This window comes from Ahaetulla prasina, chromosome 6 (genome assembly GCF_028640845.1).
Source record: "Ahaetulla prasina isolate Xishuangbanna chromosome 6, ASM2864084v1, whole genome shotgun sequence".
Taxonomy (NCBI): domain Eukaryota; kingdom Metazoa; phylum Chordata; class Lepidosauria; order Squamata; family Colubridae; genus Ahaetulla; species Ahaetulla prasina.
The window spans coordinates 7,974,303-7,990,591 of NC_080544.1; the positions used below are offsets into that span (position 1 = coordinate 7,974,303).

General features: G+C 42.0%; 1 protein-coding gene and 1 long non-coding RNA gene across 2 annotated transcripts in view; one reads left to right on the forward strand and one right to left on the reverse strand.

Annotated features, from left to right (window-relative positions):
• Window positions 1–5,426, reverse strand: part of ANXA7 (annexin A7) — a 29,680-nt gene extending 24,254 nt beyond the window's left edge. Inside the window, exons 1-2 of the mRNA XM_058188580.1 lie at window positions 5,345–5,426; window positions 340–562 (exon numbers count right to left, since the gene is read on the reverse strand). Of these exons, the coding sequence (XP_058044563.1) occupies window positions 340–562; window positions 5,345–5,398 (277 nt within the window). The 5' untranslated portion in view covers window positions 5,399–5,426. The remainder of the gene's footprint in view (window positions 1–339; window positions 563–5,344) is intronic.
• Window positions 418–14,973, forward strand: LOC131201051 (uncharacterized). The gene is made up of 3 exons (XR_009155771.1): window positions 418–557; window positions 5,347–5,406; window positions 14,583–14,973. It is a non-coding gene; the product is annotated as an uncharacterized LOC131201051 (long non-coding RNA).
• Window positions 14,974–16,289: the final 1,316 nt, after the last annotated feature.

Genomic DNA, 16,289 nt, shown 5'->3' on the forward strand with positions numbered 1-16,289 from the left:
TTAAAGTTTTATGTTAAGATTTATCTTACTCGTAGACCTTTTCCCTAATATATCTTCCTAATAGTCAGCCTGTGATAGAAGACTGGGACTGGTCCAGAGCATCAGTTATGCAGAATCTTTAGACCAGGTCTTGATCAATACTTGATTAGGAAACAAATAGCTGGTATGTATTTAATGTTGTCCCTCTGTTTTATTCTCTCACAACAACCCATGATTGTTATACACTGCGATATACCAGGATAGCAACCATACTACCTGCTTGTTTAGATTTCTTGAAATATGAGACATAAACATCCAGCACTCAATTACCCAGACTGCAAACAGCGCTTAGGAACATACCTCCAGGATAAGTTGGCATGCCACCAGGCTGCGGTAGTCCAGGGTATCCAACAGAAGCAGAAGGATACCCACCAGGTGCGGTTGGGTAGCCTGCAATCCCTGGGAATTCCCCAGTTGGTGGAGCTACATTATATTCACTGCCTCCCACAGGTGGGAAGCCTCCAGGCACCGCAGGGTAAGAATACTGGCTAGCGGGTGGATAAACAGACTCCTGTCCTGTAGGCTGAATAGGAACAACCAATCAAGTATTAGCATGTTGGAAAACAGCTTCAATTACTCATTTCATTAAGTAGCATGGGGTGCTAGAACTACAGATGTTATACCCAGCATGGTAGTTATTGAAAATAATGTCTACATGCTTGGGAAGCATCTATCCTGGGGTTGGTTTCCTTACAATGATAAAGATGCTTTTTGTTGTGGCCCACCAGCGGCCAGTGAGGAGTTTGGGGAGGAATATGGGCCAGTCCTGGAGTCTGGGGAAGATGAGTGCTCTGCGTCGGAGGCAGAGATGGGGCCAGGGCTGTCTTACAGTTGTCAGCTGCCTTCGGAGTCAGACATCAGTGGGGCAGAAGAACATGCGCAAAGCTGCCAGGAGAAGGGAACAGCTAGGGATTGCTTATTTGTACCCTATGACTATCATTAAGTGTTGTAAGTGTTGTACCTTGATGAAGGTATCTTTTCCTTGTGTGTCCAATCACATTTGGCCAATAAAAAATTCTATTCTATTCTAAGGAACAAGCGTTGACTCAGAAGTAAAGCCAGAGGTGGCTGGTGAATGGCCCCTCCCATAAGGAATAAAGAGGAGCGAAAGGGGAGTGGAGTTTGCAGGAGACAATTAGTTCACTTAATTGGTTCGTGAATCTCAGAGACTTCTTGACAAGTTTTGAAGAAATCGGCCTGGCAGCTCTCCAAGCCAGATAAGGTCTGTGACTATAAATTCTCTCTTAAAAGACTGCTGGATGTGAATGAGAGGAATTTACAGTTAACATAATAAAAAGGGTTTTTTGTCAGGACAAGGAGTCTGCTTCATGTTCTTGGGAAGCCTAGGTCAGAACACTTTTGGACAATCTTTCTCATGTGCAGTATAGCTCATTACGGCAATTTTATGAGAAATTTTGAGAATGTAATTATTCCTTAATCATCAGTTAATGTTTTTGTTAATCTGAATCTTAGATAATCTGAATCTGAAATTCAGAATCTTATTTGGACAGGGAACTGAGCCCAGCACACATCTCAGCTATATCATTACTTACACAAGTGAAGAGCATTTTTGCTCAACTTTCCTTAGGCCTAATTTTTTTCTGTAAAAATAATGGGGATGACAATGATCAGTCTTGACTCCTAGATTCCAAGGGGTTTTGCAACTGTAATGTTGTGAGGACAATGCTCAGAAATCCTACTTGAGGACCCCCCGGGGGCCACTCCAATACAACTTTGTGTGTACATGTCTATTTTTATCTATTTTCATCCTGCTGATGTGTTCATGTCCATGCGCAACAACATTGGGGTTTGAGTTTCCTCCTTGTACTCATCTCCCAGTTAAAAAGTTCCTAAAACACTATTCTTGTACACGTTCAGTCTCAGTCAAGCTTAAGATCCTTTCCTGACAATATATTTCCTATTCATGTTTCAATTTCTTCTATAAAAGTCCTTTCTCTTTTATTTTACAATATGCTATAAGTCTCTTCTATTGTCTCTTGCCACTGAGATCAACTTGATAGAATTTAGCCCTTTACCCATATTCTGCGATCTGCTGTTTTCAGAAAAAATCATCAAATGTGATCAGGAAAAGTGCATTGCACATTTTTTGCTATTTCAGAAATGTAAAGAATAGAAATGTCCTCACTTATTTGTTTGATATTAGGTAGACTTTTTCCTCACAGTTAGAAAATTATATCTGTAAATATAATTTCCTCTTGTAAATTTCCTAAGCAAGTTATCTGCAGTTTCATTTTTTTTTTTTAAATCTAAGGGAAGAAAGTGATTGTGAGCAACTGAGTTGCCTAAACTCTGACACCAGCGACAATGATGAGTTCTTGGGGTTTTCAGAAAATTAGAGGAGTGCTTGAACCTTAAAGTCTCTCCTCATTTGTTAATGACAGTGATGATGGTTCTTAATACTACTGTTGACTTTACATGGTTGTAAAAAGTGTACATGGTTGTAAAAATTATTCTGCTATACTGGTATCTTATTAAATAATATATCACTACACCATTTGGTTCAGAATACTTTTTTCCTTGTTTTCCTCCCCAAAAATTAAGGTGTGTCTTATACTCCGAAAAATACGGTAATTCTGCATCAAGTGAGAGATGGAACAGGTTCCTGAACAACCTAGCTGACAATTTTGTTGTCCAAAAGGAAGGGGACAGAACTAGAGAGCCAGTCATACTGAATTAATTCTTACTAACAGAGAAGAAGTGATAGAGGGAGTTGAAATTACAGAAACCATGGGTGAGAGTGACCATGTCATATTGGAATTCAATATAATGCAAACACAAGCAATAGAACATAATCATATCGAAGTCTTAGTTTTTAAAAGAGTTGATTTTAACAAACTCAGAGAGAACTTGGGAAAGATTCTTTGGATGAAAATCCTAAAGGGGAAAACAACCCAAGAAGCTTGGGAAACTTTGAAAAATATGATCATAAAATCCAAGTCCAGCACAATATCACTGAAAAAGAAAAAACACAAAATCCAAGAAGAAACCAGCATGGCTATACAAAGATCTCTGATAAACTGAAAGACAAAAAGGATAAGTACCAAAAATGGAAAGAGGGACACATTAACTAAGGCAGAATATCAGCAGATAGCCAGAATCTGCAAAGATGAAGTCAGGAAAGCAAAGGCTGAGAATGAAGAAAAACTTGCAACAAAAGTCAAAGATAATTTTAAAAAGTTTATTTCAAGATATAAATAACAAGAAAAAGGTCAAGGAAACAGTCAGTTCACTAAAGAGAGAAGATGGCAAGGAAGTAACAGGCAGTAGATAGAAAGCAGAACTGCTTAACTCATTCTTTGCAATCAGTCTTCACATAAAAAGAAACTGTAGTCCAACCTACCAAAAACCTAACTGTAAAAGACAGACTAGAAATAAAAATTAAAATAAGCAAGAGAATTAAAATTTTAAAATTAAAATAAGTTAAGAAAACACTGATTGATCTTGATGAATATAACACCCCAGAGTTCTGAAGGAGCTGGCATATGATTTCTTAGTACCATTGTACCATATCTTCCAAAAATCCTGGAGCACTGGGAAACTACCTGAGGATTGGAAAAGAGCTGATGTGGTTCCCATCTTCAAAAAAGGAGAACAACCCAGGAAATTAGAGACTAATCAGCCTAACATCAATACCAGGGAAGATACTGGAAAAGATAATTAAAAAACAGAGCTGCAAACATCTAGAAGCAAATAAAGTCAGCACCAGTTTGTTAAAAACAGATCATGCCAAACCTATTTTATTTCATTCTTTGACAAAGTGACTAAATTAGTAGACCAAAAAAATGCTGTGGACATAGTATACTTAGACTTCAACAAAGTAGACCACAACCTACTGGTAAGCTAGAAAAATGTGGGATAGATAGCATCATACCAGATGGATTGGTAACTGGCTGACAAACCATATTCAATGAATAGTCCTTAATGGTACTACATCTACATAGAGGGAAGTAAGCAATAGGGTACCACAAAGTTCCGTCTTAGGCCCAATACTCTTCATAGATGACTTAGTCGGGGGAATGGAATTGGAATTTATCAAATTTGCAGATGGCAGGAATAGCCAACACCCTAGATGATAGGCTTAACATCCAGATGGATCTTGACAGACTTGAACACTGCGCCTATCTAAGAAAATGAAATTCAACATAGAGAAAAGTAAAATCTTACACTTAGACAAGAAAAATCAAAAGTACACATACAGACTGGGTGAAACCTTGCTTAATAGTAGTAACTGTGAGAGGGATGTCACAGAGGGGCTGTCGCAGAGAGGAGGGGGACAACCTATTTTCCAAAGCACCCGAAGGCCAGAAAAGGAACAATAGATGGAAACTGATCAAGGAGAGATTCAACCTAGAAATAAGGAGAAATTTTCTGACAGTGAGAACAATCAACCCATGGAACAGAAGTTGCCTTCAGAAGTTGTGGGTTCTTCACCGAAGGCTTTCAAGATGAGATTGGAGAGCCATTTGTCAAAAATGATAGAGGGTTTCCTGCTTGAGCAGGGGGTTGGACTAGATGACCTACAAGGTCCCTTCCAATTCTGTTGTTGTTGTTGTTGTTAATATTATTATTAAATTTTCTTCTGGGTTTAATGGGGAAAAAATGGAACTTTGATGTTATATATGTTGATGGCAACAAGATTACTTTACATACAAAAATGGAAGGACACTTTTATTCCTACAATGGATGAATGGTTGCAAAAGTTGATGGATTTAGTAGAGATGGCCAAATTGACTGTTTTGAACAAAGAAAAAAAATACAATTACTTTTGTTTCTATTTGGAAACCACTTCTGGACTTTGTGCTGTGGTGGAAAAAATGAAACTTTGATTTTGGATTTTCCTGATTAGATAGGTTTGTTGTTATAGAAATGGCTAGTTTACATTATTATGTAAAAGTAAAAAGTTGAGGTTTGATGCTATTTTTATTTTATTATGCTATTATTATTGTTATTCTACTGCACCAAAGAGAGTTGGAAGTCCATGCTTCTCTTTCTTTTTTCTCTTTGCCTTACACTTTTCCCTTTCCCTTTCTTTCCGTTATTTTCCTACTATTTTCTTTTGTATTTTTGTATTTTATATTATAAATTAATAAATTATAAAAGGGAAAAAAGAAATGAACAAGCATTGCTATTTATAGTTTTCTTAATAAATAGAATATATGAGGCTTTACTTTGCCAATCTCAAGATAGATTCAGACCAAATGGTGCTACCGTTAGTTTACTCAAGTTAGTTTATTTCATAAATTATTCAACACCCCCAGCATATATTAAACAAATCAATACTTGCAGGATAACCAGGAAAAGATGGGTAGCCAGATGGAGGATATCCTGGGTAGGACATTCTGTAAAGTAAGAGGGAAAACAAATACTTGAGATCTTCTGTAAAATTTCATCATTTCAAGTATCGAGCACTAATGAACTCACAGAAGGGAGACAAGAGGCATATAAAACTCCTTTTATTCGCATCACTTTTTAATTGTGTATTTATGTGTGTGATACATAGTAAAACAATAATAATTTTATTTGTTTTTAAATTTCTTCAAATGAATACTTTAATTTTTAGGAATTCATGAAAAAAGAAAGGAAGGAACAAAAAGCCTGAGATTAATTCATTCTGGTGGCGCAACAGGCTAATGCAGCCTGTTATTAACAGCAACTGCTTGCAATATTGCAGGTTCAAGTCCCACCAGGCCCAAGGTTGACTCAGCCTTCCATCCTTTATAAGGTAGGTAAAATGAGGACCCAGATTGTTGGGGGGCAATAAGTTGACTTTGTATATAGTATACAAATGGATGAAGACTATTGCTTGACATAGTGTAAGCCGCCCTGAGTCTTCGGAGAAGGGCGGGATATAAATGCAAAAAAATAAAATAAAAAAAATTCAATCAGATATATTTTGGTTACATCAGTGGTAGTCCACCTGGTCCCTACCGCCCACTAGTGGGCGTTCCAGCTTTCATGGTGAACGGTAGGAGTTTTGTCCGATACTGAAGCATTTTCCTTTTTTTTTAAATTTAGTTGACTTTTTTAAAAATTTTCATAGCATTATTTTAAAAAATGTTCATTAAGTTTTCATAAAATTCCCCGTGACAATTTAAATTGCTGAAAATATACTATTTGTATCGCCCACGCAATTCACGTTACGTAAGTGAAATTAAATGGCGCTATAGTGTGACCGCAAACAAAAGAGCCTCATCCCAGAATAGCTTGCGCATCTCTCCCCACACCACCCAGCTGTAACAAACAAGCAGAGCTGGTAGCCGGCGCTCCCCCCCAAACCCAATCCACGATGCGTGAGAGGCATGCGCAGACGACGATACACGGCGCATTACTGCGGAACCGGTGGGCGGTTAGAAAATTTTACTACTAACAGAGATACAAAAATGGGCGGTAGGTATAAAAAGGTTGACTACCTCTGGGTTACATTATAAGTGAATTGTAGCAAGCATATGCCTGCCTGACAGTTGGTTGCTCACAAAATGTTCACCGAGTAGCCAAACAGATAAAAACAAAAAGCCCATTTTCTAGGCAATGGGAAGTACTTGCAGATACCGAAACTGTAAAGTAAACAAGAGCTATACGAAAGATTTCAAAGAGATGCTCTGTAATGTATAGTAAAAAAAACTTCTCTCTTGAAATTATTAATACATTTGGGTCTCTTGGAGGACCCACACAACTACTCTAAGGGCTATCCCCAATTGTCTCTGTCTACATGTGGAAACAACAACACTTAATTGGCAACACCAACCAAAGTGCTGTTTGTATATACACACATACGTACAGACCCTGGGGCAGCTTGCAAAGCAGTCACACAAATAGCCACTGCAAAAGGTATTAGTATTTAAATGCTTCCAAGGGTGCTATGTCCACGCACAATCCTAAAGATCCCTTTAAAAATGTAAATAGTCCAGAGTTGCTGAGTTGGATAGTGTATAATTTAAGAAATTATGGTTAGTCACATAGTCACAAGTTTAGATTAAATTTGTCATTTTTCTTCACCTATCTAATATTAGTATTAATAAAGAAATGTACTAATATATTATTACTGACTAACTCAAAAGAGAATGGATTAGGTATTTCACACCTTAAATTGGACTGCAAAGCCATATAGCTGAGAAATATTGTAAGAGTGGTAGGAAATGCAGAACCCAAGTGACGGTTTGCCATGGAAATTTAAAAGAGGATGAAAAGTCTTTCCTTCTGTGCTGATTATACTAAAGAACAATAAATTCTACTTCTAATCCATTTTACGTCTGCAAGGGAAATCTGGAAAAGGTGCAACCTCACTTTTCTCCCTCCATTTCATCACTTATTAATGTGAAACATCCTCATTGTGAAAAATCACTACTGGTAGAAAGTAATGAAAGAACAAAAGCCAACTGAAGTAATATGTAATGCTATTTTATTCCCAGGGATAGGGTGGGGTGGGACATTTTCAAGCACCAATCTTAATTGCCTCAATTTGCTACAAATGTATTTCTTTCCCCCCCCAACCCAAATAATACCAAAGCTATTAAAAGGCAGCTTATTGAATTTGAAAAATTAATTCAGGATGTTATCAAGTCAACAAAAGAATGAACATCCAAACTTTATATTGTTGTATTAGAGCACCATATTTCTTTTCATAAAATGGCTTATAATCACTTTGTAGAAATAACTGGGTGAGAGGACTGAGAAAAGATTTGGGTTTACAAGCTTATATTCTCTCAAATCAGACAAAAATACACCACAATAATTTCCAGATAATTCATTCCAGTGAAACTGATATATAGGTCAAAAAAATAAATTTATGCCCTTTGGAATAAGTACAGTAAGAAAGGCACAACCCGTGTTTTCCCGAAAATAAGACTGCGTCTTACTTTCTTTTGGGCCCCAAAATATGCACAGTGGCTTATTTTTGGGGGTGTCTGATTTTTTTCTCTCTCCATGTACAGGGGCCCCACATCTGCTTGCTTGTGGAAGGGCAGGAGGCCATGCCAATGCCACCACCGCAAGGCAAGAGGTGGAGCTGCCCATGTGCCTTGCATTGGCTTATCTCAGGGGGGCCCGCAGCCAGGCCACCCACACCCCAACACTTGCTGCGCCTTGCAGTGGCAGCTCCAACAACCCCATCCACCAGGACCCCGTATGGCCAAAGTTGCGGCCATGTGAGGTGGCGGGTGGAGCTCCCCATGTACCCCGCACTGGCTTACTTCAGGGCCCCTGCAGCCAGGCCATCCATGCCCTAACACCTGCGCCTCGCAGCCGCAGCACATTCTTCGGCCTCCTGCTCCGTTGCAGCCACAAGCAAGCAGAAGAAGTGGGCCAGCAGCCACATGGGCTTCTGCTGTATAAGGCTGCTGGTGCTGCCGCCCGCAAGGCAAGTGTTGAGGCGTGGATGGCCTGGCTGCAGGGGCCCTGAAGTAAGCCGGTGAGGGGCATGTGGAGAAGCACCACTCCCCTCGCCTCGCCTTGAGGACACAGCACCGCGAGCAACCAGGCGAACTGGGTGTGCAGCCAGCTGCGCAGGCTCTTAGGTAGGGCTTATTTGGGGGGGGGGTGTTATTAGATGCACTCGTAAAAACATGCTAGGGCTTCTTTTTTGGATAGGTCTTATTTTCAAGGAAACAGAATATTTGTAGTGGATCTAATCAAGGGATTTAGGAGTTTTAGAAATACTGTAAGTATTAATGTATCTAATTCTAGGATTTATTATTTATAGCAATGATTAAATTCAAGAAATAAAAAATAGACCTACAATTAACTGAATATTTTTATTTAAAAAGAAAAAAAAATATGGAAAAGAACCGCCTACTTGTTGCCTCTAATATCATATATGCAAAATATGTATTTATAAAAAGCTTTAACATCAGTAGTTAATAGTTCAGAGTAGAAATATTTACAATTTAAATATATATATATGAAATTCATAAAATATAGGCATTTTCCTATTGCATGCTGTGAAGTTTTATCCTGTTTTAGGTGATAAATCTTCGTTTTTAAATTATCTGGCCATAATGGTCAGAACACTGTAAAGTGAGAAAGAATACAAACTTTTATCTCGATATGTAAAATGGGAAGAGATACACTTCCCTAAACTACAAGCTGAAAGAGAAAAAAGTCCTGAAGGATTAGTCAACCAAAGCTTCTACTGGCATTTATTATTTGGCAGAGAGAAAGACACACACCCAGGAGAGGGAGGGGGGGGAGGGAGGAGAGAGAGAGATTTAATTTGTAAAATTTAAATGGCTGCACATCTTACAAGAAGAACGCTTAACACAATGGTTAAATCTGTGCAATGTGTAAAGTTAGGGTTAATTTTGGCTAGCTATTGTGGAGCTTACTGAGTTCTACAGAGATAGCTCCATGAATTATGAGAATTCAGTAAATAGTAAAAAATGCTAATAAAGCACATCTTATAGCCTGATTGGTTTAGTTACTGGTTATACATTTTATTTTGATATTATCTTACGTTGGGCTACATCTGAAAATATCCTATGAAAACAACCTAATTCAGTAACTAGGTGAATGTATCATGTGAATGCAGCTTTGTTTGTGCTCATTAAAGGCCAATCAGCTACTTTTCAACAGTCACTAAATCATTCTGTTGTACTGTGGAATTTGCTAAAATAAAAGATCTCATCCTTTACAAACAGTGTTGCACAGTATCTCTCCAGAAACAGACCGATTAAACACAATATTTGACTGAAGTGAAATTTGAATAGCTTTAAATAGATCGTAGAAGATTTCCCAAACATTTGAAAGGGTCTGCCTTAGCTTAAATTTATCAGCATAGAATATAGTACTGTAATAACAGTCCTATTATAAAAAGCAGTTCTATACAGGGCAAATGAACGTGAAGGCTTTGAAAGCCTGCATGGTTTTTCTTCTTTTCAGATTAAAAAAAGGTAGAAGTTCACAGAAGTCCTATACGGAACAAAAGCTGCTAGCTCATGTTCTGCAGTTAAAGCAGCCAGAGCACCAGCAATCTCCTGCCTGTTGACACTGGATGGGAGAGGCCTTCGAAAGCTAGTATCTGCTGGCTCCTGTAGAAGAGGAAGAAGATCCATCACTGGGTTCCTATCTGGTTCCCCAATCAACCCATGGTTCTTCCGCCCCTACATGAGAAGCCTCACAATATCTATCTCTCCTGGTTGAGAAAGAGAATCAACAGGGTTATGACTAGCTTCTTAGTCTCCTTTTGTTGCTCAGTGCTGCTTTCTCATTCACATACTACAGTAGTTGGGTTCATGGAAAGAAGCCAGGGATACAGCAGCCAGAAGATGAAAAATGACAAAAATTGTAAGAAGTGTGGGTATATCTGGAAGTGCCATTTGACTGGCTAAGGACGAAACCCAATGGAATTCCTTAGCCTTGTAGGAAGTTAGCACCCACCCCCTCCTAGAAGAATGAAATATTTTAGAAAATATTTAAAAAGGCAGAATATATTTCCCTGGATGAGAAATGGAGAAACATGTTTTAAAGACAAAGTAGCTTCCTGACTCCCCCCACCTTTGTCAATGGGTCAGAGGTAGAAACTCATTCTCCCCACCTTTGTCAATGGGACCATCATCTGCAACACAATAGGACCCACCTAGCAACAGAAACTCACCACATGACACCTGGGAAGATTACATCAGCCAGCAAGGCTAGCTAAGACCCCCCACCCCCTGGGAGTCTGACAACCAATCAGGATACTCTTCCTGTGCCCCAGGAAGTTCAAAGCTCAGAGAAAGCATAAAGCCAGGGCGTGCACAGCTTCCCTTCCCTTCCCTTTTCTGTTCAGGAACTCAAGCCATGTGATCCTGGCCACCATTAAATCATCTTTCCAAGCAACCTCCATGTTTCTAGCGTCTTTGTCCCCACTTGGAACTGAACCCAGATGGATATTTCTTCCAACAGCCTGATCACCGTCACAGTGGTGTGTTTCAAGCAGCTGATCAGCCACAGGAACACTGTGACGGTAGCAATGACTTGCTTGCTACATCTTGCTTCCTTGGTCTTAAGTTTGCCTTCCTTCTCCTTCAAACCTTCACTTTTCCTTCCTATGCATGGTTTTGGTACTTGACCTGAAGACAGAGCTGAGGGGGGAGAGCTCTTTCTCTTATGCAGCCTGCAAAGGAGGGGCTAAACTCCATTAGATGATGAACAATTTCAATTCTGGCTTCTAATCAGAAATAGAATTAACCTCCTTTTTTTGGCTCCATCTGCAGGTGCAAAGAATGGGCAAATGAATGAAGTATTAAACATAAAAGATTAGCTAATCCTGTCAGGCTTCCTCTATCTTCTTCTATCAGCAAAATCCCCCGGAAAAAGGTTTATATTATCAGTATTAGTTCTCCAACAACGTATTTTAAGTAAATTAACTTGAAAGGCTGCTACATCTGCAGTACTTCCAAGAGCCAGCATAACTGATACATTGTACAATTATTTGTGATGTAAAACTCTCTACCCCATGGTACAAATGTGTTAAGAAAAAGTTGGACAATCTGTGACTTGCATGCTGCCCTCAGAAAAAGTGCAAACAGTCCCCATCTGGTTTTCCTGCTCGCAAGTAAACCAATTTACCAATGGGGAAGAAATTGCGGCAGAGAAGCGGGGATTTTCAGCAACTCTGCTTAAGAAGGGGGCAATGTTTTCCCTCCCCATTGTGGTGCTGAAAACTGAACTGAAAAAGCTTCTTGGATGAGAAGTGAAACATCTTAAAAGAGGGGGGGGTGGGGAGGAAAGCAAGTCCAGTTGCCTTTTGAAAAAGCACTTTTGGGATAACCATGATCTGGATCAGGGGTCTCCAACCTTGGCAACTTGAAGATTTGTGGACTTCAACTCCCAGAATCCCTCAGCCAGCAAAGCAGGGGTCTCCAACCTTGGCAACTTGAAGACTTGCGGACTTCAACTCCCAGAATCCCTCAGCCAGCAAAGCTGGCTGAGGAATTCTGGGAGTTGGAGTCCACAAGTCTTCAAGTTGCCAAGGTTGGAGACCCCTGATCTGGATGACGGAGAAATCTCCATAGACATTTATTTCCTTGTGAGGAAATTTATTTTCCTTCGCTCAAAAATTTCCCAGAGGGAATAGGGTGTGTATGACTATGAAGGGCGTTTCCATGCAGTCACAGATCTACTTTATTTATTTATGAAATGTATTTGCCACCCATCTTGTAGCCAACATCTCTATGGAAACTCTATTTACTCTGTTTGTTTACTACTCTATTTGTTAGGCTAACAAGGCTAACCTCTGTCTTAGAGCAGCTACTCATGTTAAGGAAGCAGAAAGCAAAGAGAATGACTTCACACATTAGCTGCCAGCACCATAGGTCAAATTCAGGAGAAAGATTAAAGAGAAAATTGTCCTGAGGAGTACTTTAAATTTAGCATGCTATCATTAATTCGCTAATTCTACAAGGAGCTGCTAGAGAAAAGCGTCAAACTCAAGAGGAGCAAAAAGGCCTTAGATCAGGGGTCTCCAAGCTTGGCAACTTGAAGACTTGTGGACTTCAACTCCCAGAATCCCTGTTCTCTTCGCCGATGATGTTCAACTATTTAACCCTACCAACAATGCAGCTACCCTTCAAAAAGACCCTGACTTTGTGTCGGAATGGTCCAAAATTTGGCAACTCCAAATCTCAACCAGCAAATGCTCTGTCTTACACATTGGAAAAAAGAATCAGAACACTAAATACAAGCTTGATGGACATTACCTTGTAGATGACCCCCACCCCGTCAAAGACCTTGGAGTTTTCATATCAAGCGATCTAAGTGCCAAAGCCCACTGCAACTACATCGCCAAAAAGACTTTAAGAGTTGTAAACTTAATCTTGTGTAGCTTCTTCTCCAGAAAGATTACACTACTAACCAGAGCATACAAAACATTTGCTAGACCAATTCTCGATTACAGCTCACCTGTCTGGAACCCACACTTCATTTCAGACATCAATACCATTGAGCGTGTCCAGAAATATTTTACAAGAAGAGTTCTCCACTCCTCTGATCACAACAAAATACCTTATGCCACCAGACTTGAAATCCTGGCTTTAGAAAATTTAGAACTCCGCCACCTTCGGCATGACCTGAGTATAAAATCATCTGCTACAATGTCCTTCCTGTCGAAGACTACTTCAGCTTCAATCGCAACAATACACGAGCACACAATAGATTTAAGCTTAATATGAACCGCTCAATATTTTCTTGATTGCAGAAAATATGACTTCAAGTAACAGAGTTGTTAATGCCTGGAATGCACTACCTGACTCCGTGGCCTCTTCCCAAAATCCCAAAGCTTTAACCAAAGACTATCTACTGTTGACCTCACCCCATTCCTAAAAGGACTATAAGGGGCGTGCATAAAAGCACCAGCATACCTACCGTTCCTGTCCTAATGTCCCCTTTGACTGTATCCAATTCGTATGGTTATTACATGTTTATACTTATATATACTGTTGTGTTTGACAAATAAATAAATAAATAAACTTGAAGACTTGTGGATTTCAACTCCCAGAATCCCTCAGCCAGCAAAACAGGGTTCTCCAACCTTGGTCCCTTTAAGACTTGAGGACTTCAACTCCCAGAATCCCTCAGCCAGCAAAGATTAGGGCAGGGGTCTCCAACCTTGGCTACTTGAAGACTTGAGGACTTCAACTCCCAGAATCCCTCAGCCAGCAAAGCTTAGGGCAGGGGTCTCCAACCTTGGCTACTTGAAGACTTGAGGACTTCAACTCCCAGAATCCCTCAGCCAGCAAAGCTTAGGGCAGGGGTCTCCAACCTTGGCTACTTGAAGACTTGAGGACTTCAACTCCCAGAATCCTCAGCCAGCAAAGCTTAGGGCAGGGGTCTCCAACCTTGGCTACTTGAAGACTTGAGGACTTCAACTCCCAGAATCCCTCAGCCAGCAAAGCTTAGGGCAGGGGTCTCCAACCTTGGCTACTTGAAGACTTGAGGACTTCAACTCCCAGAATCCCTCAGCCAGCAAAGCTTAGGGCAGGGGTCTCCAACCTTGGCTACTTGAAGACTTGAGGACTTCAACTCCCAGAATCCCTCAGCCAGCAAAGCTGGCTGAGGAATTCTGGGAGTTGGAGTCCACAAGTCTTAAAGTGGCCAAGGTTGGAGACCCCTGCCTTAGGTCGTTTTCACGCCCCGCGCTGACTGACTTGTACAATTTCCACATTTATTATTCCACATTATTCCACATTTTCGGTTCACGAATGACCTATATTCACAAGAAGAAAGTTTGCCTCATGATTTGAGGGAGGGAGGTTGGGGGGGGGGGCATCAAATGGCAACAGAGAGCGAAGCGGGTTAGGTGGTGACAGGCAGGAGACGCGACCCCTCTAACGACCCCCGCCCATAAAAACGGCATCCCCCCCCCAAAAAAAGAAAGAAAGAAAGAGAAAAAGAAAGAAAAAGCAAAGCTTTTCCCCACAGAAGTAGCGGCAGGCACACGCCCTGGGAAGGGCGGGAGGGACTGAGGGGGAAAAGGACGGTCTCTGCCGCCTCAGACGGAGTAGAATTGGCGCCTCGGCCTCCCTCACCGCCCTGCACTCGCCTGGAAGGTGGCTACGAAACTCGGCGTCCCCTCCGGCCACCGACGCTCTCGGGACGAAGAGCAAAATGGAGACGGGCGAGGCGAGCCTGTTTCCGCCCCTTTCCTGCTCCGTAGGGCAGGGAACGTTTTCGCCCCGCCTGCCCCGCCGGCCTTCCGCCTTCCTCTGGGCCACCGGGGAGGCCAAAAGCGGAGGAGCCTCCGGAAGGACGGACTTCGGCATCGGCCGCGCATCCTTCGCCCTCCTCGGCCCGGATGCTCATCGGGCGCCGCTCCTTGAGCTTTAGCCTCCCTCGCTCCCTTCGAAGGAGCGCGGCGCTGCCGCAAAGGCTCTTTCGGGGAAAAACGCGCGGGCTGGATCGGGAGTCAACCCTGTGGCCTAGGCCCTGTCCGCCCACGTCAGGAAAAGGGGCAATTTTACTTTAGTTTTGCTTTAGTTTTAATACAGGGGTCTCCAACCACGGTCCCTTTAAGACTTGTGGACTTCAACTCCCAGAGTCCCTCAGCCAGCAAAGTCCACAAGTCTTAAAGGGACCAAGGTTGGAGACCCCTGCTTTAATAGGTATTTAAATGGAGGAAACGGGATGTGTTTTGTTTTTTTTACAAGGGAGCCAGGGGAAAAATCCACTTGGCTGCACCCAAGATAAGCCATCACAACTCTATAGAACTGCTATTTTGGGGAATGCTGCGTCGTCATCATCAGATCTGATTCGGAGGTTCAGGTAGTCCTCAGTTTACAACCAAAATGAAATCCAAAATTTCTGTTGCTTAGTGAGACAGTTAAGTTTTGCCTTATTTTACCATCTTTCTTGCCAGCTATTAAATGGACCTGGCTTCCCCAATAACTTTGTCTGTCAAAAAGATTGTCACATGACCCCAGGGCAGGGCAGGGGTCTGCAAACTGACTCATGAAGGTTGCAATGTCCTGGGGCAGGGGTCTGCAAACTTGGCTCTTTTAAGACTTGTGGACTTCCACTCCCAGAGCTTTGCTGGTTGTGGTCAACTTCAGGGGCGCATGGCTGGGTGGTCACAGCCAATTGGGTGGGCCTGGCCAGCTCAATGTTGCTCACATCGGGCACCTGTGATGGCCCAGGCCATGGTCTCCAGTAGTGGAAGGCAAGACCAGGGCAAGTGCCCTCAGGCCGTCTGCAGAGGATAGCCGGATGGCGGCGTAGGCTGCCCAGAGCCCAACCTGGCCCTCAAGGTCCCAGGCCACCGGGGCCCCACAGCCCAGCCCAGCCCTGCTTCCTGGCTGCACTTTCCTCCTCGAGGCTGCTGCTGCTGTGCTTGCTTTCCGTGGCCAGGCTGCTCATGGTGTGTACGGGAGAGCAAAGAGTATGGGTCAGAGGGAGACCCACTCCCTCTCCTTGCAAGGAGATCCGATTTTGTAACCAAAGCAACCTCAGTGATAGGAGAGCACCAGGAGAGGAGGGGGCAAGGGGATGGCAAGAGGGCAGCAGGGCTGCTGGTGGCCAAGTGCTTCCCTCAGATCTTCCTGCCCTCTCGTAATCTCCCTTCCTTCCCTCCTTCTCATTCCCGTCTTCCTTCCTTCTCCTTCCCCCTCCTTCTTCCTTCTCCCCCCACTCTTACTCCTCCTATCCCTACCCCTTTCCCTCCCTGCTTCTCATTCCCATCTCCCTGTGGGCCTTGAGTTTGGCTTAGGCAAAGAAGCAGGTCTTATCAAATTAAACAGTCTGATTTAGCATTCTATTCTCAT